Here is a 22,301-nt window from a genome sequence, read left to right on the forward strand (position 1 = left end):
TTCTCTTTAGTCTGTACTCACCCCTGAAGATGTGAATTACACGAAAGCGCTTGGGAACTTCGTGTTTTCTTCCTCCCTTGTGGTTATCAGCATATATATATATATATATATATATATATATATATATATATATATATATATATATATATATATATATATATATATATATATATATATATATATATATATATATATAAAACCTTTTTGTCACAAAAATAATGTCTTAAAAACAGAATACAGTAGTAGCAAAGGTTGTGAACTTGCTCCTGATGAATATGAGAAACTTTGACGACAACCAAAACAATGAGAGAATCAGAATAAACTTTGACCAAGTCCCTGAGAAAGATTGTACAGTACCCTCTGCCCTGGACACGCCCTCTCCCTCGTCTCGATGAATTGTTGATGGTTTATCATCTCTTGTGATTTAATTACTGTCCAGGAAAGTTTTTGGACAAGTACACTCTCACACCGGGACACCGATACTTCATATAAATCTGGGGCAAGACCGACAAGAACATGACCCCAAAACTTTACATTAGGTTTATGACCGCAGGATGTGCAGGTAATATGTTGTGCTCATCTGTCTCTGCTAAGTCATATCGGTGACTCAGCGAACGAGGTGACGATGTAAGAGCGCGCTGTACTCATCTTTAATAATAATAACAATAATAATAATTATAATAATAAATACCTATTCAATAACATACATGTATACAGTTCAGCATGAATTATTACAATGCAGGTATACGGAGTGTATACTGTAGACCGTGGGAGTATACAGATTCCCATGTATTGTAGCAGGTATACAAAAATGGTAAACAGTGAGGGAATTTGACCAAGGAAAGCTGACAAACCTTATTTCTAGTAAATATTGATGTCATATGCCAATGTATCTGTCTATCTATCCAACCTTCCATTCGCCTGAGTTTTCGTCAGACACCGGCTTTCCTTACCTCGTTTTTTCCTTCATCCTCGCTCTCTCTTCATTTATTTTCAATATTGCTTCCTTGGCCCTCTCTAACCCGGCCCTCAGAAGGGCACAGCCCTGTTCACAAGTAGCACTAGCCATTACTGGCAATTGATACCCGGGAGCTAAGCAGCTGTGAACTTTCCTCTAGTGAGTCTGTGCAAACGTCTACTGAATGTCTACCAGTAGCACTTGTACTTCCTACTTCATTGGCATAAGGTCGGATATTTCAGCACTAAACTGTTGCGTGATCTTCGTCATTTTACGTCCGAGGGAAAAAATCTGTACTCTTACTAGGAGCTACGTGTGTCATGACATTGAACCTGGCAGTAGGTGGTGTTTCTTTTATTTAAATGACACAACCCGAGAAGTATATTGGAACGTTATGCGGTGACGGTGGCACCTGGAAAATAACACTAACTCTGCAATTTAGGGAAGACAAAAAGTTCCATTGGGGGGCAAAAGATAATCTCCACTGGATCCGCCCCTGACAGTCTTTGCCGTTAAGATAATTATGAAAATGTTAGTATCAATGGTTGTAATTTACGCACTGCAATGTATGATAATTATATTAGGGAACAGTACACGTCAGCCTACAAGCCACTGAGCGAGGACGCTATAGGTAACGTGGCAATGGTACATAGAACTGCTGGCGTTGTAAACTTCGCCAAGTATAACTGAATCAAGTTCAACAAATTTGACAAGTTATAGCATCCTAACCTAACCTAACTTAACCTAGCTGAACCCAACTGAACCTAACTTTACCCAGCTTATAAGAAATCGTAAGTTGTTTCAGGTATATTTTAGATTAGTAAACATATCAGTCAATAACAATAAAAAATTAACAGTGATACACCTCTGGCTAGTGAATCAGGTAATAGTACAAATGAAAACAAGTGCATTAATGTCGGGTGACAAGGGTTGGTTGGTGGGGTTAGTGCATATACAAGTGTAGGCAGAAGTTAGTGACGTTGCTATTGGAGGAATTTATGGTCACAACTTTACTAAGATGTAATTAGTGTTCTGGTAACCGTCCCAGGTATCATGGCATACATAAACACTTTTTTACTATATAACTGTAAATTTTCTTTAATAACGGGCTCTGCTATATCACTTTAAATGCCACTTTACTGCAAGACTTTTGGCACAAGAAATTCCATAAGGAACTGATACGATTGACACCTGGTCGTTGTGATATTATAAATCATACGAAATATTATGGTAAATCCTTACAAGGCGCTGATAAGATCACGTCACCAAGAGAAAACTAAATACGACATAAACAATGTAAAGACAGAAACAATAAGGCGTAAAAAACCTAACTGTAAAACTAAGTTAATATTGTGAATCAATATTTAACAGACATCAGCGTCATAGGCGATCAAGTTAGCAAGTTAGTTTGGTGTGGTGTGAGTCAGTTATTCCAGCGTTGTTTATCTTATCTAGGTTTAAACCCTTGATAAGCAACGGTTGTTGGGCTCACGTACAACACTCCACAGTCCAGTGAGACGCACTACGCCACCTACGCCTCTCCAGTATTCCTCCACATTCACCGCACCCACTCCACATCACCTACTTCGACTACTACTACTACTACACCCACACAAGCAACTTCCATCTTTACTGGCACCGAAGAAAGTGTCAAGCAAAGAATTTTCGCTACTAGGAGAAGTTCATCAACTCCCACATCTGCCACTAGCAGAAGAAACTTTGGGAACAAGGAGAGAGTATTTGTGTGTGTGTGTGCGCGAGCCAGGGTTTTCCACCAGACGCGACCGACACAATGCCACGAGGAGAAATGAGTAAGCGATATATACATTAATTTCAGTTTTTCGTTGTGTTTTTTCATCGAAGGAAATTTAATGTTCGTATTTTATTAGAGTTTGAAGTGAGTTTGTGATGCAGAACTGCTGCTACATACAGAACAAATCCAACCGAACAAATAAAAGGTTAATTACTTATGTCTGTCAAAACAAAATCCATGGCACCAGGACTGTGGTGTCTAAATACGTTCTGTAACTTGACAGAAGGTAAGAAAAAAGTGGTAGCTGCCATGACAACAGAGGCTATAGGATTGTTAGATTACTAAGGCATCGTAGTAGGTGATCACTGAAGGACCATCCCGTCAGCGAACGCCAAGCTAATCAATAAGTAGATAGCACTATGCGATAACAGAAGGCATTAACCCCCCCCCCCTCCTCCCCCCAAAATTATATATATATATGTATATATTAATAAAGTACAAGGAAGAGGATACAATTAAACCATTTACATATTATTTCTTACAAGGCAGGCTAAGGCATGAAACCAAACCATATCTGAACTAATCAAAACTTTCCTTAGGGTCGCTAGTTCAGTCTTGGTTAGGTTAGGTTAGGTTAGGTTAGGTTAGGCTTGATAGGTTATTGTCGTCTAAAAAAAATATAGCTGTTATCTTGTTCCTGGTACTTTTATAACACTGTCATTCTTACTCCACCTCTTCTCACCTGTCTTGTTGAGTAAATTAAGTAACTACAATTTTCTTAAGCACACAAGTGAGATTTTTTAATACAACATAAAATTCTTAGTTTTACTCAAGATGAATTCGTAAAGTTGAATTAATTTGACAATACAGACTGACTTACGATAATACACCAACTTGAACTCTGTGTTTTCTGACCTACAAGTGATGTGAATTTTTTTGTATATTTTTCTCACTATATCTATAAATTGATCATTAATTAATCAATTCAGAAATATAATGTAGCCTTTGGCGGGTTATTCCCTTTGAGTACGATGACTTAAACCTTTAAGTAAAATGAAGTAGCCCCTTTAATACATTATCTCAACCTCTTGAGTACAATGAGTTAAATCCTTAACTATAATGTCTTTGCACTTTAAATACGATAATTATTTCCCTTGAGTACGCTAAAAATAGTATTCAAGGGGGTTAGTTATCGTACTCGAGATGGTTACATGAGTCTTTAAAATACGGATAAGTGCTAATCAGTCAAGTTGCGTAAAAGAGTAATGTCGATGTGGCTAATCTTACTAGATCAAGGAATTTCCTGAGTGCAAAATCACCTGTGCACCGGAAGTAAGAGGAAGAAAATGTACTATATAATAAAAGAAAAGCTGTTTAGTTCTCATTCACCACTGAACACTCATAAAACTCGACTCTATAATAATGATAATAATAATAATAATAATAATAACAATAATAATAATAATAATAATGATTATAATAGTAATTATAATAATGATAGTAAAAATATTAATAAAAGGATTTTAGTGTGTGTATATGTGTGTGTCCCGGCTCCCAGAACGGGGGTCTGGCTACACTTTCATCTGGAAGGGTAAGCCTGCTGCAGAGAGAAACCGCATTTGTGGTGTTGACTTTGCCATCCGCCAACGCAACATACACAGGCTAACTGAAATGCCTATTGGGATCAACGAGCGCCTCAAAACGCTTCGAATCCCACTGAATCACTCACGTCATGCCTTTTTCATCATTGCATACGCCCCAACACTGGATGCAGAGGATGACATCAGGGAGGCCTCTTATGCTGACCTCGAAAGAGTGCTAACCTCTATCCCCAGAGAAGACAAGATTGTGCTCCTTGGTGACTTCAATGCCAGAGTTGGCAGAGATGCTAACATTTGGCAGGGAACCATAGGGAGAAATGGACTAGGCAAGTGTAAGCCCAACGGCCTACTCCTCCTCACCAAGTGTGCTGCACACAACCTCACTATCACCAATACATTGTTTAGGCAGGCAGACAAGCTCAAGGGTTTGTGGCAACACCCTCGATCCAAACACTGGCATCTCATTGACTCCATCATTGTCAGAGAAAGAGATCGCCGAGATATCCTCAGACCACTGTGACACCGATCATCGGCTTGTCAGAGCCAAAATCTCATTTCATGTCGTCCCAAAACGGTGAAGGCGGCAAGCCTCCAGAAGAGGTTTTAACACTAGGCGTCTGGAGGATCAAGCGGTAGCACATGCTTTCAAAGAGCAGCTCGAACATGGGCTGATAAGCAACCTAACAGCAAGCAACGCAAAACCCAGTGCCGAAAGAGGATATTCTCAACACTGTCATAATAAAAATATGCACCAGAACTGGTTTGATGAAAATGACCCAGCAATCCACGTACTCATCGATGATAAACGTGCTGCTTTCCCTGACTGGCAGAACAACTCTCAGTCTCGGACCATAGCTGATACCTTCCACAAGAAGAAAGCAGCGGCCCAGCGGGAACTTCGCAATCTAAAGAACGACTGGTTTAAATATAAAGCATGTGAAATACAAAAATTTGCAGAACAGCCCAAGATGCGCAAACTTTTCAATTCCACGAAAACATTTTATGGGAAATCACTCGTGGCGCAGCCCCCATCCGATCATATGATGGTAACTTCATAATTAAAGTAGATGAAGGCCTCCTTCAGTGCTGGAAAGAGCACTACAATTCACTGCTCAACCAAAACACCGTTGCAGATATCCTGACTACCCAGCAGGTCCCTCAGCATCTAGAGATGTCCTACCACAGCTATCCTCCATTCCTGGATGAGGTAGCTACTGCCATCAAACAGATGAAAAATAACAAAGCCTCGGGACCTGATGGAATCCCAGCCGAGGTGTAAAAAGCAGGAGGACCTCTGCTTACCAGACGTCTCCACTCTCTCCTGGAGTATATATGGGAAAAGGAGGAAATCCTCCAAGCTCTTAAAGACACCTCCATTGTCAATATTTATAAGAACAAGGGAGACCAGTCAGACTGTGGAACTACCGCAGGATCTCGCTGCTGTCCGTGGCTGGCAAGATTATCTTCCGAGTCCTCCAAAACAGACTTCTTCCTCAGGCAGAAAACTTCCTCCCAGAATCTCAATGTGGCTTTAGACCATCACGTGGCACCATTGACATGATCTTGGCTGTCCGCCAGATACAGGAAATGTACAGAGCACAGCGTCATGACCTGTACATGGCCTCCATCAACCTAACCAAGGCCTTCGACTTGGTCAACAGTGAAGCCCTTTCGTCGATCCTCAGCCGTTTCGACTGCCCACCAAAATTCATCGCCATTGTGAGGCAACTCCATGATGGTATGAACGGCAGTGTCCTGCACAACGGCACCCAGTCTGAGTTCTTCCCCATCCAAACAGGGGTTGAACAAGGGTGTGTACTAGCACCAAATCTCTTTTTCATTTTCTTGACTGTCTCCCTTACTCGTGCCAGTGTCAATTTAGCCAACGGGGTGGACATCGAGTACTGGGTGAAGGGGAGGTCTTTTCAACATAAGACGACTCCAGGCAAGAACAAAGGTGTCGGCAGTTTCCATTACTGAACTTCTGTATGCAGACGACCTTGCCCTTGTTGCTCACACTGAACACGACCTACAGGAGATCCTGAACACCTACGCATAAGTACACTTCGGCCATGAGGTGAATGGAATGTACGCAAGACTCAGATTCTCTTTCAACCTGCCCCAGGTACAGGCACACCTCCACCATCCATCCATCTTAACGGTACTACCATCTCTAATGTTACCCACTTTCGGTATCTCCGCTCCCACCTGTCCACCACCGCAGACATCGTTGAAAAGATTCAGCATCGAATCGGATGTACATCTCAAGTCTTTGGCAGACTCCGAAACCGTGTCTTCAGCTGTAGGGAGCTGAAATTATCTACAAAGCTGCACGTACATAGAGCAGTGGTCCTCCCCACCCTGCTATATGGCAGTGAGACATGGGTCACATACAGGAGGCACTTCAAAGCACTTGAAAACTTTCGCCAACGTAGTCTACGTTCCATCGTCCGTGTTCGCTGAGAAGACAAGAAAACAAATGCCAGTATTCTTGCTGACACCAACTGGAGGAGCATCGTGGTTACCATTATCCATGAACAACTACGCTGGACTGGCCATGTTACCCGCATGGACGACAGTAGACTACCAAAGCAGATACTTTACAATCACCTAACGAAGAGTAAACGTAACGCCGGCGGGCAATTGAAAAAGTAAAAGGATGGTAGACAAACCTGAAAAAATGCCAAATCGACCACCTCATCTGGGAGTCGATTACTTAAAATTGTAACGCTTGGGGGAGTTTCACAATAGAAGGTGTCAACGCTTTCGAGTTGGCCCGACTGCAAACCAAGGCACACAAGCTCCAACGCTGGAAAGACGCTACCATCGACCCTCCCGCACTAGATGGCGCCCTCTACATGTGCAACGAATGTGAACAACCCTGTCGGTCCCGTATCGGTCTCTTTAGTTACCTCAAAACTAATAACTTATATCATTGTATCATACTCGATTCAGAGTGACAGCAAAGTAGTAGTAGTAATGTGTGTGTGTTATCTCTAGTCCTTTCCGGTCTCTTACCAACACCTGTTATGAGTCATTCTTCCTTTCCTGTAATTTCAAGTTCGATTGGGAGCGGAGGAAGAAAATATAGGAACACCTGAAGATAAGGCACCCAGCTTGTTTCAATTGATGATAAAACCCCATAAAGCTAATCAAATCTGACAGAACTTAATATAACCTAACCTAACCTAACCTGTGTTTACATGATCCATAGATAGATAAAGATAGATTATTTGTTGGGTCTATTTCTCACGGTTCATTGTCGTGTTGTGATGTTAACACGGTATTATGAGCCTTACCAGAAAGTTATGATTAGATAATGAAATGCCATGATTCATAGTGAAGTTTATACATACACAAAGTTATAAGTCAGTAATGGAAGTGCTTGTGTTTAAAAAATTCCGGATCACCTAAAAAATCTCCATCCCAACTTATTTCACCTAACGACTGACCACCTTACACAGTTTAGGGGGATGAGGTTAGGTTATTAGGTGAATTTAGGCTAGTTTTGCTTTGGCTATGTTAATTTAGACTAGGTTAGGTTAGGTTAGGTTAGGTTAGGTTAGGTTAGGTTAGGTTAGGTTAGGTTAGGGTAGCATTAAGGTGGTTAATATTAATTTGAAATAATCTGGGATGAAGATTCTTTAGGTGAACCGAAAACTTTCATAATGTGTGAAAGATGTGAACTGAATATGGAAAAGTAGGAAGATTGTGTTGGCTCAGAGTGTTTGCTTTTCCTTTTGAGTACTATGTCAACCCCTTGAGTACAATGAATTAAACCAGTGACTATATATATATATATATATATATATATATATATATATATATATATATATATATATATATATATATATATATATATATATATATATATATATATATATGTGTGTATATATATATATTTTAACCCCCTGAGTACGACGTTTGCCCTTTGAGTACAATTAATTATAACATTGAGTAAATAATATCTTAACCCCTTCAGTACGATAACTTATCCGTATGAAAGTTATTAATTATTCCCCTGAATAAAATCACATGATACTAGCGAGAAAAAAGTAATCGTAATCAATGGTTTAATGTATTATGACTATTGGAATAAGTTATCGTATTTAGATCATAATTAATTAAACTCACAAGATGAATATCATACCAGAATATCATACCAGTACAGTGTCGTTTGTTTCTGTCTTCTGACTATACTAAGTGAACGCATTTAGACACAGGTTGGGTGTTTTTTGTTACGAATCTATTGAAAAATATTCTCTACATTTAGTTACATACATAATCCAAGCCATTTGATTCTGGACCCAGGAAACACGAGTAAACATTTGTTATCTCAATTTTCCACACTCTCCTGTACAGTCACACTAGTGTGCAGTATTTCATCATATTACGTAGTTGTAAAAGACATTGACACTAATTTCCCCGAAAGATTAACGTAGAACTTTGATGAAAATCTGTTTGGAGGATCGTTGTCTATACTAGTCTGAACACTCAAGCAGTATACAGACCAATATAGACTAGTTAATTAAAAGGAATTTATATCCACGTTGCCCATCCACATTGGATTATTAGAACTAGCTGTAGTAACGTGCCTGGTTATTTTTTTATAAAGATAAGGTGCAGGAACTGTAGATAAGAGCTTATCTCTCACCACTGTTGGAAAGCGTTGGTGTTCTGTCATAGATATCAGTGTTATTACTCGCTTATCTGAAACATGACGTACGACATACACTATGGACTGAAGCCTTAAGTGTAGTTAACCATTCTTTTTGGTCTCTTCCAACTATGTTACGTTCGTTTATCATTCGTATAATCGTGATCTGTTATGTTATTATTGATGATATGTAATTACCGGTATTCTCTAGTGTTATTTAAAGGCTGTGAATGTTAGAACTTAGTCTTATCACACAACCAACCTTGGCTCTTAATCTCAATCTAAATCCTCTGTTTATGTTGTAAACTTAATACAACGTATTACTCTCTCTCTCTCTCTCTCTCTCTCTCTCTCTCTCTCTAACATATCCTTATCAAGTATTGTAAGAATAAGAACAACGAATATGATTGATGATAAGAAGTGCATGGATTCTAAAGGTTCCTCGGGTTTATGAACTTCTTTGTTGAGAATTAGAGATCGCCTCAAATTGTTTCAATTAAACCATTACGGAGACAAAATAATCAACACCAAGGACTCCTTCTGAGAATCCTATTGTAAAAAAAAATTATCTTCCTTGAATACGTTTTGGTTTAGTTCATTACTGCTCATGGTTAGTAAATCATGAGTGTTACCTAACTGCCTTTAGAAAGCATTTGTTTCCATAGCATAGGTTCTATGGCTCGTATCAGTGTGTGTGGGTGATAACACAAATCATCTGTCGCCTTCATTAGAGCCTTTACAACCGCCCGTAAACAAATACCCACAGAACACGCTAGTCATGGTTGGACCAGGATAGTGAAACACACAACTTTGTGAAGCTCATCGATAAATCACAAAGGAATTGGATATTGATAACGCAAATTTGGCTCACGGCTACGTGCTGGGTGTCCAGTTTTTCACGTCATCAATGAGTTGATCGGTTAAAATGGTTGAACGAGACGGGAATTTCGAAAAAAAAATACGCATGAGCGTCTGTACGTGTGTAGGTCAGGTATTGTCGAAAATTTTTTAAGTTTAGGGCAAAGATCAGACATCAATGAGACAATACGAGGTCCAAAATAACCTCCTTAGCTCTAGTAGAAGTACAAAATCAGTTGCAAACGGAATGATATTGTGCAGGACATGAAAGTGGTGACTGGGGAGAACATTAGCACAATAAATCGGATATAGGCAATATGAAGTGATGTATAAATGATCACTTAATTATTTCAGGGGTCCCAAATCGCAAGACGGAGGAGCCGTATATCGGGGACTGGTGGGAGGTGGTGTACGGGATGGGGATGCCTTTCCTCTACATCTCCGGCCTCATCTGTGGTACCATCGGCTGCATCTGTATGGGTATCATCACCCACTACTGGTCCAACCTAAGTCCTGCCATGTGCTTCCTATACTCCTCGGTAAGTGGAATGTGAACTGACTTACCAGTAATGTAAACATGAACTATGTGTTTCAAAATACCGATACAATTCCTCGTTGGACAGGTTTTAGCATGTTATCTAATCTGTTGTTTGAGAAAATGAAACCCTTTATCCTATCCCCAAAATTGCCTCTAACTTATGGTATTTTCATTAAATGTGCTTTAGCTTCCAATACTTTCATTTACATCAATCAATCAGAGTAAGGACCTCATATCTGAGGGTTGGTGACCACAGTCCTCCACTCTAAACGTTCTCAGTCTGTTTTACCAATCTTCCAGTGTTTTGTATCTCTCTGGAACCCAAATTTTAATTTAATTCATCCATTCCAGTCTCTGCCTTCCCCTGGCCCTCCTACCCTCAACTTTGACCATTAATATTTCTGTTATTATCCCCTCATCCCTAATTATATAACCAAAGAATCTCATTTTTCTTTTCCTGTGCATTTCAAGTATTTATCTTGAAGTTTTTGTTATTCTTAGTATTTCTTCATATGTTTTCCTGTCAGTGCAGCTAATTCTTAGCATTCGCCTATAAACCCACATTTCAAAGGCCTCCAACCTCTTTTTTGTTTCTGCTGGAAGTGTCCACGCTTCGGACTCATACATCCGTCCTTGCCATATAAACCCTCTCAGCAGTTTTTTATCAAATTGTAGTCCATATCCCCCCCACACCAGACTGCTTTACAGTATAAAGAAAGTTTTTATGAGAAGGTGTAACTTGCTTCCCACAGACGGCTTCCAGCTCGGTGGTGTACCAGTTCGGGGGTCCCCTGGCCGCCTGCAACTGGGTGACATACGGAGCTGTGACCGGCTTGGTACTAGCGACCCTCACTGGTATTGTCTATGTGATTAAGGTGAGACCTCACTTCCACCTACCAGCTGTAAAGAATCTATTTCGATGGATATCTTATTTCTCTCTGTCATTTTGGTCATCTTTTGACTCACCTGTCCCTCAGTCTGTCAACAACGATAATTATGTTTAGCTCTCCATCCATATCCAGTATACATCTATGTATTCTATTATATCTAAATAAATAAGTTTCATACGTTTTGTATATTTAAATTTCTTCGTATCATTTATTTGAAATTTCGTTTCCAATATCCCTAAAAGAGAGAAATATAATACCGGGAGCATATAAAGAATGTGTGCACTTTCATCTTGAATAACATTGTATGGCACGGAACATTGAAACAATATTTAAATGACATATCAAAGACGAATTAAATAAAATTTTATCACAGTTACTCAGTATATTTATAGCTTTCAACATAACCACAATTTTTTCGCGTACATACATATACATATAAGGTGTAGGAACAGTAACTTACACACGACAGGAAGACACCGTAAACTTAGGTGTATATATTATTGATATTGGCTTCTCCTTATTTCAGGAGACAAACCTTTGTTACTTGAATTTCACATAAAGAGAGAAAGAAAGACCCTTAACGACCATAATAATATGCTTCCAATATTGTATTTTCAATAGAAAATCTCATCGTCTTCGATGTTCTTCCTCAGTTCCTATTTTGGCGAACTACTTTTAATAGTTTTTACATTTAGCATCCTTCACCGTCCTCCGAGAGCTGCACCATACAAAACTTGAGCCTACCACAATTAATATGCATCATCGGTCTAGCATTCAGTGGAACTCCTTACTCTATAGTATTTTCCTTAATAATATTACATCCTATAATTTGAATATTCTGTTTTGATATTTGACACGAGGACGCCACGGTGAATAAACTTGACAATAACGCTCGATTCATCTCTCATTACAGGTACGAGGAGAGGAGGATCTGGACGCCTTCATATACATGGTGGTGGTGGGGATCGTCCTGAGCGCTCTGTTCCTATTGGCATCATCCTGCACCCTGTCTGAGGGCTTTAGGCTCACCTGCTCCGCTATGGGCCTCAACTCCGCCAACAATAGAGGCGTCACCTGTTTTGATAAGCTCGACGTAAGGGTAAGTTCATATTGGCGTTACGTACAGTACATATAACATTTAGAGGTTGTATATTTGCTGTGATTAATCGGCAGTGTATTGTGACTTATCTCGTATTATTGACCATATGACGTGGAACCAGAAATAATACAAAATTAAAATAAATGATCAAAGTATAATTTTTAATACGAAACTGTAAACTATATTATTATTTTATACTCACAAAATATTCCCCCAATAAATTTAGTGAATTTTTTTTTCCTGACCTTGTGTCCTCCAGGTGTCTCAGTACAACCTGCCCATCCCAACCTCCACCATGGTGCGTTCCTCTTTGTACTCTCTATGGGCCTCCACCTTCATCTTCTTCGCCGTCACCTGCTTCCACCTGACTGACCTACACCGACGTACCCTGCGCCATTAAAGACCACATCCGCACCTGTCCCTAGAGATATTGTTCTCAGTTAAGACTTAATTATCATGTTTTTCTGACTCTTTCTCTCTCTCTCTTTCTCTCTCTGTGTGTTTCCTCTTCATCTGTCTAGCTCTATATCTCTCTCTGTATCTCGCTCTCTATCCCAGTTTCTTCCTTATATTTCAAAACTGATCTCTACAAAGCATAGTTTTGATTAGGTTCGTGTCAGTGTGTCCGTTAGGTGTGCAGGTAGTAAGATTACATTCCATGTTCACTGTAAGGAAACACCAGGCTCAAGTAGAATTGCAGCTCTTGTTGTTACGATCAATGTGTCGGACTGACCAGGAGCAGTGTTACCCTGACCATGTTCAGTCGTGTGTGTGTGTGATCCTTATATTCAGTATCCCTAAATTTAGCAAGTATGATTTCGTATAGATTTATTTTTTCGTACCTAATACCATTTGTAGCTGTATTTCTTTGTAATTTTTATTTATTTTTTTAATGACTTTACGTCCAGTATAAAGGTTGTTTTTACTTTACTTCTATCCTCTTCGCCACTGATCGGTCGTGTTTGTGTTACGCACTGTTGGCAAGTACTGGGTATGTACTGGTTCCTGAATATACAGTATCTATACTGCGCCAGTGTTGGTCAAGTTTGGCCTGAAACAGCTCACGCTCAGTGTTGTCGCAACACTCTCTGGTAGATTGTTCCAAGAGTACTATACTGTCTCCCGATTTCAACATTCTGACATTTAGAACTTGTATGTTATGGGGGGAAAACCGTCTGTTTTGTAATTAATATGTGAGAAATATTTGTCGTTTCTTTGGTTTGCCATTCCGTTATGTTCATCCCTCACTGCTGAACCCATCCGCGGTCAAGGTTTGTGCTTACGAGTCTTGTTTAGTGTGTGTGTGTGTGTGTGTGTGTGTGTGTGTGTGTGTGTGTGTGTGTGTGTGTGTGTGTGTGAGACCTACTGTAAATTCACTCATGTTTTATCCCTGTAAAATTGTGAGGGTATTTTAAATGTAATTAATTTTGTTACTTTCATTTTTTAATTTCACCAGCTATGTATTACAATGTTAGTCTTATGGTAATTACCACTGTATTTTAAGCTTAATGTGAAAGTGTATATCCATTACAGAAGTTAAGTGGGACGACGCGGATATTGTGGTCATGTTGCTGAATTTATCTCCAATATCTGTATAATTTAGAAGTACAAGTTCTCTTTAATAAAATAGACTTAAGACATACCAGCCTATCCATCACCTGTCAAGTTTAGATCAAAGAATATATTTGAAATTATAATGGGTATTTTATATTACATTTGTGAAAGTTTCTTTTAATTCATAGGGCTATCCCCATTGGAAGCTCCCGATGCTTAAGAATAAGACGAAGGAGTAGGCGTTGTGTGAAATACAATAATGCCTAGGATAGCTGTTGTTGCTCTTGTGGACATTGTGGTGACATGGGAGCGCTCCCTGTTCATATGCAGAGGTGTTTGATTCCTGATCTAGTGAAATATTTTTGTATATTCAAGTCAGCGAATGTATGGCTATTGATATATGGGAGTGTAAATATATATCTATCTATATATAAAACAAAGAAGTATGTCTGTGTGTTTGTTTGTTTGTGTGTCCGCACGAGAATCTTGGAAACTACTTTACCGATCTGTAGTGATGATGGATGGTGTTATATGTAGTGATGATGGGTGGTGTTATATGTAGTGATGATGGATGGTGTTATATGTAGTGATGATGGATGATGTTATATGTTGTGATGATGGATGGTGTTATATGTAATGATGATGAATGATGTTATATATAGAATATCAAAAGTATCCCTCTGTTGTCATTGGCAACATGGATAAGAAATGTGAATACTGCGGTGCAAAGAAGTACAAAGGAGAACCACCACAACCATTGAAGACTCTCATGCTGGGAACAACACCAGAGTCAAAACACTTCTTGGAAAATATACGGAAGTACAATTCATGCTTCCAGATAACATCCTTTGGAGCTACCAGAGTAGTTCGTGAGCACGGACACATGCCCGCATTCAAAGTCCACGGTCAAGTCTATCACAAAGCAGGATCTCTCTTACCACTGGAATATGAGCAGGCAAAGTTCCTCCAATTCTACTTCATGGGAGATCATGAAAAGCAGACTACTATCAGGTGTGGCAACATTCAAGGTGTCACACATGACATTGTCCTATCTATCCAAGAAATGCTGCATGAGCACAACACGTATGTACAGTCATTTAAAAATGACCTGGAAAACATGCCTTCTGACGAGTACAAAGTCAGGATCAAAGCAGACACCATAATGCACTACAGTGAGACAATGTGGAGCCTCCCGGAGGGTGGCGTCCTACCGTGGCCTAGCGAAAGAGCCGCCCGGAGGACGGCGATTCGGCTAATATATATATATATATATATATATATATATATATATATATATATATATATATATATATATATATATATATATATATATTCAGGGGCGGATCTAGGAATATCAATTTGGGGTCCAAGACTTTGTGAGTGGGGGAACATGGCGAGCACAGCGAGTTCACCCAGAATAAAAATTGAAATCTGGCCAATACCATGGGCATTTTGAAGCCATTTTGAAACCATGTGCACTTAATATTAGAAGATTTTCCGAGGAACTCAATAGTATTTTTTTTTCACGGAGATTAGCTCACCCGGGTAAATGTCAATGATCCACATCAGGGCTTAGGGGATGAAAATATAATAATAATAATAATAATAATAATAATAATAATAATAATAATAATAATAATAATAATAATAATAATAATAATAATAATAATAATAATAATAATAATAATAATAATAATAATAATAATAATAATTAATAATAATTAATAATTAATAAAAATTATAGTAAATAAAATAACAGTAATAATATTAAAAATTATAACCATAAATAATAAAAAAATAATATATAAATCAAGAGAGAAAAACAACATACACTAAATATGTTATGATGTCTACAGTAAAAGAAACAATTGAGACCCTGCAATTGTGTGTAAATGAGGCAGGTCAGATCAGCAACCTGGGACTTGGTCACAATTTTTGTTGTGCCATAATTTATGGCAGCAGTGTCTACTTTTTACGATATAAAACGCCTGAGTACAATGCTGCATTAAAGAAAAAGTATTGGAATTTTCTGATGAAAAGGGGGTCCGGATCCCTAGCCCTCCCTGGACCCGCCCCTGATATTAAGTTTATTGTCTCGACCTATGATGACAATAGTTACTCGTGGAAAAATAGTCGTTTTCTATGAATCTTTTTAGACTCATTTTCTATGAGTAATATTTTTTCTTTAGTTTACCCAATGCACTTTCTAGACGTTCACTCTGAATAGTACACTAACTCAGTAACAGGGGGCAATGTAGTGAAATTTCGGAACCCTTATGAAAATAATAGGGAATATATGTCAGTTGGGCTTCCTTATTAAATATTCTTTGCAATGTCTATGTTTAATTTGTATGGACATAAACAAACGTCACCCCCGTTCAGTCACGTCTCTGCTCTTAGTAGTAACTCCGGCCCCCCTCCATTCTCAGAAGCTGCAGCATTTGAAACGTACACTGTATTTTGCAGGGTGTGTTAGAAATGTAATTGTTTACATGGCGCTCGCCTCCTCCTGTCTGGTAGGCGGAGCTGGTGCCACTGTAGTGGATTTCTCCCCTACAAACGCTGTTTGTCGCTGAGTAGCCGACCCCGCGAATTCCACAGTGTGTGCCTCGTGGTCCAGGTCAACCAGCGCCGCCCACGGAGCAGGGGTCAACTACTAAGCCACGCCAACCCCCGCTATTTAAGACCTGACCTCGTGGTGATCTCTCTCTTTCTACCTACACCAACCAGTCAGCAACACCTCCTCCTCTCCCGCCGGCGAGCATGGCGACCCACAAGCTGGTCCTCCTCTGAGCACCCTCACCAACCAGCTCTCTCTACATCACGCTTGTAACCATGCTGCCTTCCCAGCACCAAGCTGCATTGCACATCCAATACAACATGTATACAGAGAGCACATTGTGAGTTTCCTTTCTCCAACCCATCCCTGAGTGAAACCCAAATATCCCATTACCCCACTCCACCTCCCGGGTGGGGGGTAGAGCGGGTGGAGGGTGCGCTGCTGCCCCTGGCTCTGTGTCGGCACACTTGCTTCCACTACCCTCCTCTTGAATATAACCTGCACTGTCTATGAACAGTGTTTGTATACCTGCCATGTCTATGTGCATTGTATGCCTGCACTGGGAATGTACAATGTTTATATACCTGCACTGTCTACGTATATTGTTTGTATACCTGCACTGTCTACGTATATTGTTTGTATACCTGCACTGCCTTTGTCATTGCTTGTTTACCTGCCCTGTCTGTGTACATTATGTGTATACCTGCACTGTTTATGTACAATGTTTTCACACCTCCACTGTCTATGTACAGTGTTTGTATACGTGTACTGCCTGTGTACATTGCTTGTATACTTGCACTGCTTATGTACAGTGTTTGGCTACCTGCACTGCCCATGTACAATGTTGTATACGTGCTTCACCTATAAACACAGTACACTGCATATGTATACCTGCATTTTGCACATTATTTGTATTGCTCCATCATTTATAGGGTGTCCCAGAAAAATGTCCCTGCCTCCCTGAGACACTGTGATTTGGACGGAGGTACGCAGGGTGCAGGCAAAGGGGGGAGGGAGGGAGGTAGGCAATAACATCTTTCTGGGACACCTTATACATTGTTTATATACCTGCACTGATTATGTACAGTACATTGTATACATGTACTGTCTATGTACTGTACTTAGAACACTTAGAATGTGTACAACTGTACATCATACACTTGTATTGAATATTACGCGGTTATTCAATGTAAACTTGTATATATAACGATTTTATTGAATAAAAATACATGTATGTATGAGTATCTACAATATATACCCTGTATTATAAATCATCTGTGCAGTTAAGACTCCAAATAATTTCCTGCCATGTTTTGGATGATAATTAAGTATACAGTATAAGTAAACGGTTAGCTAAGAGATTTCAACTGACCATGACAATATGTAGCCTCACTCTCACCCTGCATAAGAAATACCATAAATACGTCGGTAGACAAATATGGTGAGGGCCAAGACAGAGTGCAAAAAGGTCGGAATGCACTTGAATTACAATCAATCAATTTAAATCAAGTCATATCAAATTACTCAGTCAGGCGTTCATACCTGGAGCTGGCAGATGTCCGCCACACTAGGAGCTAGAGCTTAAGGTTGAAAAAGCAGCAAGTTCAGAAAATTGTCTGGGCTTAATTATATATTTTTTTGAGTGAGAATTGTGAACCGTTGGAACAATCTGCCAGAGAGTGTTATGATGGCACAGGTATCTACAATTCATCGTTGTTGAGCAAGTACTGTACATGACTAACCTTGTCACACACTTAAAGACCATAGGTGTTAAAGCGCAGCAATAAGATTTATAGCAACAAATTTTTTTTTAATCAAGGATTTTCAGCATGAGATTAAATTTTAGATTTTTCACCTTAACCTTTAAATGAGTTGGTTGTGGTCACCAGAGTGTAGGTGTGGTCACGTGTGGTCCTCAGAGTGTAGGTGTGGTCACGTGTGGTCATCACAGTGTAGGTGTGGACAAGTGTCGTCCTCAGAGTGCAGGTGGGGTCAGGTGTGGTCCTCAGTGGTGGTGTGGTCTTCAGAGTACAGGTGTGGTCAAGTGTGGTCATCAGAAAGAAGAAGTGGTCAGGTATGGTCCTCAGAGTATAAGTGTGGTTAAGTTTGTCCTCAGAGTGTAGGTGTGGTCAAGAGTGGTCTTCAATAATATAGATGTGGTCAAGCGTGGTGCTCAGAGTGCAGGTGTGGTCATCAGAGTGCAGGTGTGGTCATCAGAGTGCAGGAGTGGTCATCTAGATTATCTAAGTAGACTGAAGGCATTAGGACTGACAACCCTTCAGACAAGCCACAATAGGTCAGATCTCATTGAAATTTACAAAATCCTGAAAAGTATGGCAAACTGAACCCGGGCTATTTGTTTGTTATGTCACGCGCCCAACACACGATACATGACTACAAGCTCGCCAAGTTATAATGCAAAACGAACATATGTTAATAATTCTTCACACAGAGGGTTATAGACCTTTTGAACAGTCTATCAGCTCAAACTGTGGTGGTATTGGTAGACAGATCTATGCAACGGTCTACCAGTCCAAGCTGTGGTGGTGGTGGCAGACCTATGGATCGATCTACCAGTTCAAGCTCTGGTGGCAGACCTATGGAACTGTCTACCAGTTCAAGCTCTGGTGGCAGACCTATGGATCGATCCACCAGTCCAAGCTGTGGTGGTGGTGGCAGACCTATGGAACGGTCTACCAGTTCAAGCTGTTACATAACGAACATTTCTGGGCTTCACATAAGCCCTAGAGAAAACTATCAGGAACAACTGAGGGATCCTACACAGGCCACTGGCTTCCTTCCCTCGGCATGGCCACCTCTAGTGAACGGCCATTAGGTAAATAAGATGTGCTCATTACAGTACCGGATGTGTACGTCATCAGCTACACTAATGTCTATCACAACACCTTACTATAAAATAAATAAACTTCACTCACCTGTTCGTTCAAGTCTCTCACGTGATCTCTGCCACCGTCCATCACATTGTGTAAACACAACTTCATATGTTCTACGCTGCATCGTTCCAATGTTCGCACACCAACAACAAACATATTCTAAATGATAATAACACACAAAATCCTTCGAAGTCTCGGAAGATAAATCATTACCACCGTTTTCAAGAGCATTAAACTGACAGTACAGGTGTTGGGAATTTGGGTACGGTGTATTTTTTGGCCATTTTTAGGACGACTTTAACGAAACAACTTGTTAATGTATGTATATTCTCACAGGTTGTAGTCACTACACTGCCAACTTCATGTGGCGTTCGTTATAAAGAGTAATACAGTAAATGTCTCACTCTGGTCCTTCATGTTGATATCTGGTGTGTTGTTAATTTACTTACCAATACCGGGTCATGTAACAGTGACTATATTGCTGTTTAATCTAAGATAATGATATTTATAAAGAGTATTTAATATAAAATAAAATACATTTTTATGTTAGTTTTAGCGTAGAACTCTTAATAAACCTAAAAATATTACTTATTAAGAGCAAAATTCACAATAATGTAACTTGGTTCAATGACGACAGATTTCTCTGCTTCCCCGTCGTCATAGTAGACAACAGGTGTACATTGAGACACTATTGTTCAGTAAATTAAACATTGTGATAGACAGGAAGGGAGTTTTGGCCGACATTATAAACTACATGAAAAATAATAAGTACAAATTTTTTTATTATTAACTACAACAACAATAAGAAGATATACTGAAGGGATAGATATAACAAATTAACTTAAATATATAATAAGCAAGAACCCCCATGAAATATTATATAGGTTAAATTATAACTACTATATTTTTTTCCATTCAAGTTATTTATTAAACGCCTGTGTCCCCTACAGGTGTATGTATTACCAGTGAGCGCCTGTGTCCCCTACATGTGTCCGTATTACTAGAACTACCCAGAATTTATAGTGGAGTCAGCAGCTCAGGCTGGTAAGTTAAGGTTAGAACTGAATAGTGAAGTTAACTCAGACAGGAAGATAATTGGAGATTCCCAGTTGACCACAGTAACTTAGACATGGTGCAACAATTAGGGAATATATTTTCAATGAGATGCTTGAATTATTTATTGTATTAATAAATCCAGTTTATAATCCCAACTAGTGAGTATTAAAGAAAATGTAAATTAAAAACCCAATTGAAATATTTAGTATAAGATAAAGCATAAATTAATTTACGAATATAAATAAAAACAAAAGTGCTTCTGAAGAAATATTTTTTTAAGTAGTTACCTATGTAATACCAAAACGTTCTTCATGAGCTGGCACCCTTCACAGATGGCGCGTCAATCGAAAGCCACGAACAAAATAATAGGTTTTAAGGGGAATTCAATTTCCTTCCTCTATATTGTTTCACACATACACAGGCAGTGAGAGGATCCAATCATTGGTAGAATTCGGAAATACCCCTGAGATAACGCAATAAATAGTCTTATATGGTGATGTTCGATCAACTGGTGAGTGAGGGAGAAATGTGTAGCGTAGGGTGAGGTGTGAGAGGTGTGGGTAGGGTGAGGTGTGAGAGGTGTGGGTAGGGTGAGGTGTGAGAGGTGTGGGTAGGGTGAGGTGTGAGAGGAGTGGGTAGGGTGAGGTGTGAGAGGAGTGGGTAGGGTGAGGTGTGAGAGGAGTGGGTAGGGTGGGTAGGGGTGGGAGGTGTGAGAGGAGGGGTAGGGGTGAGGTGAGAGAGGAGGGGTAGGGGTGAGGTGAGAGGAGGGGTAGGGGTGAGGTGTGAGAGGTGGGTAGGGGTGAGGTGAGAGAGGAGGGTAGGGGTGAGGTGTGAGAGAGTGGGGTAGGGGTGAGGGGAGAGGAGGGGTAGGGTGGAGGTGTGGGAGAGAGGAGTGGTGGAGGGGTGGGAGGTGGAGAGGTGGGTAGGGGTGAGGGGAGAGGTGTGGGTAGGGTGAAGGAGAGAGGTGTGGGGTAGGGTGAGGTGTGAGAGGAGGGTAGGGGTGGAGGAGAGGGAGTGGTAGGGGTGGAGGAGAGCAGTGGGTAGGGTGAGGTGAGAGGTGTGTAGGTAGGAGGGTAGGGGTGGAGGTGAGAGGTGTGGGTAGGGGTGAGGTGGGAGAGAGGTGTGGGTAGGGGTGAGAGGTGTGAGAGGAGGGGTAGGGGTGAGGTGGAGAGCAGTGGGTAGGGGTGAGGTGTGAGAGAAGGGGTAGGGGTGGGAGGGGGTGAGAGGTGGGGTAGGGTGAGGTGTGAGAGAAGTGGTAGGGGTGGAGGTGTGAGAGGTGGGGTAGGGTGGAGGTGTGAGAGGAGGGGTAGGGGTGGAGGTGGAGAAGTGGTGGTGGGTGGGAGGTGAGAGGAGTGGGTAGGGTGAGGTGTGAGAGGTGTGGGTAGGGTGAGGTGTGAGAGGTGTGGGTAGGGTGAGGTGTGAGAGGACTTCGTAGAGTGAGGTGTGAGAGAGGAGTGGGTAGGGTGAGGTGTGAGGGAGAAGTATAAGGGAGGGTGTGGTGTGAGGGAGGAATGTGTATCTTGATAAAAACTGGCAGGAAAGGGACACACTGAAGCACCTTAGTTTTAGTCTTTATTCAAGACATCTTCAGAGGCAACTGAGTTGTGTCTGAAGATGTCTTGAATAAAGAAGAGAATAGCCTAAGGTGGAGGCTCCAGTGGGGGGTCTTCTCTTTCCTATGAGTTTTAACCAGGATTTATCTCCACGTCACCACTGTGGATATTACTGCCAGGGTGTTTGTTATGGATATTGTAATTGCGATCTTTTCAGCTCTGGAGTCGACATATTACATACAGCCATTACCTCAGTTCCTTCATCTTCAACAAAACGTTTTTACTTTGAACTTACGGGAATGCTTCATTCCTCGATATAAATCGATGACA

The 22,301-nt window shown here is 40.4% G+C and overlaps 1 protein-coding gene across 1 annotated transcript; it reads left to right on the forward strand.

Moving 5' to 3' along the window:
* Positions 1-2,444: 2,444 nt before the first annotated feature.
* Positions 2,445-13,994, forward strand: LOC121869223. Its single transcript, XM_042370464.1, has 5 exons — positions 2,445-2,769; positions 10,182-10,366; positions 11,118-11,240; positions 12,169-12,354; positions 12,614-13,994. The coding sequence occupies exons 1-5, from the start codon at positions 2,751-2,753 to the stop codon at positions 12,752-12,754; spliced, it is 654 nt and encodes a 217-aa protein (XP_042226398.1). The 5' UTR covers positions 2,445-2,750; the 3' UTR covers positions 12,755-13,994.
* The last annotated feature ends 8,307 nt before the right edge of the window (positions 13,995-22,301 follow it).

The sequence above is a fragment of the Homarus americanus genome, unplaced genomic scaffold, assembly GCF_018991925.1.
Source record: "Homarus americanus isolate GMGI-L3 unplaced genomic scaffold, GMGI_Hamer_2.0 scaffold24097, whole genome shotgun sequence".
Lineage (NCBI taxonomy): Eukaryota > Metazoa > Arthropoda > Malacostraca > Decapoda > Nephropidae > Homarus > Homarus americanus.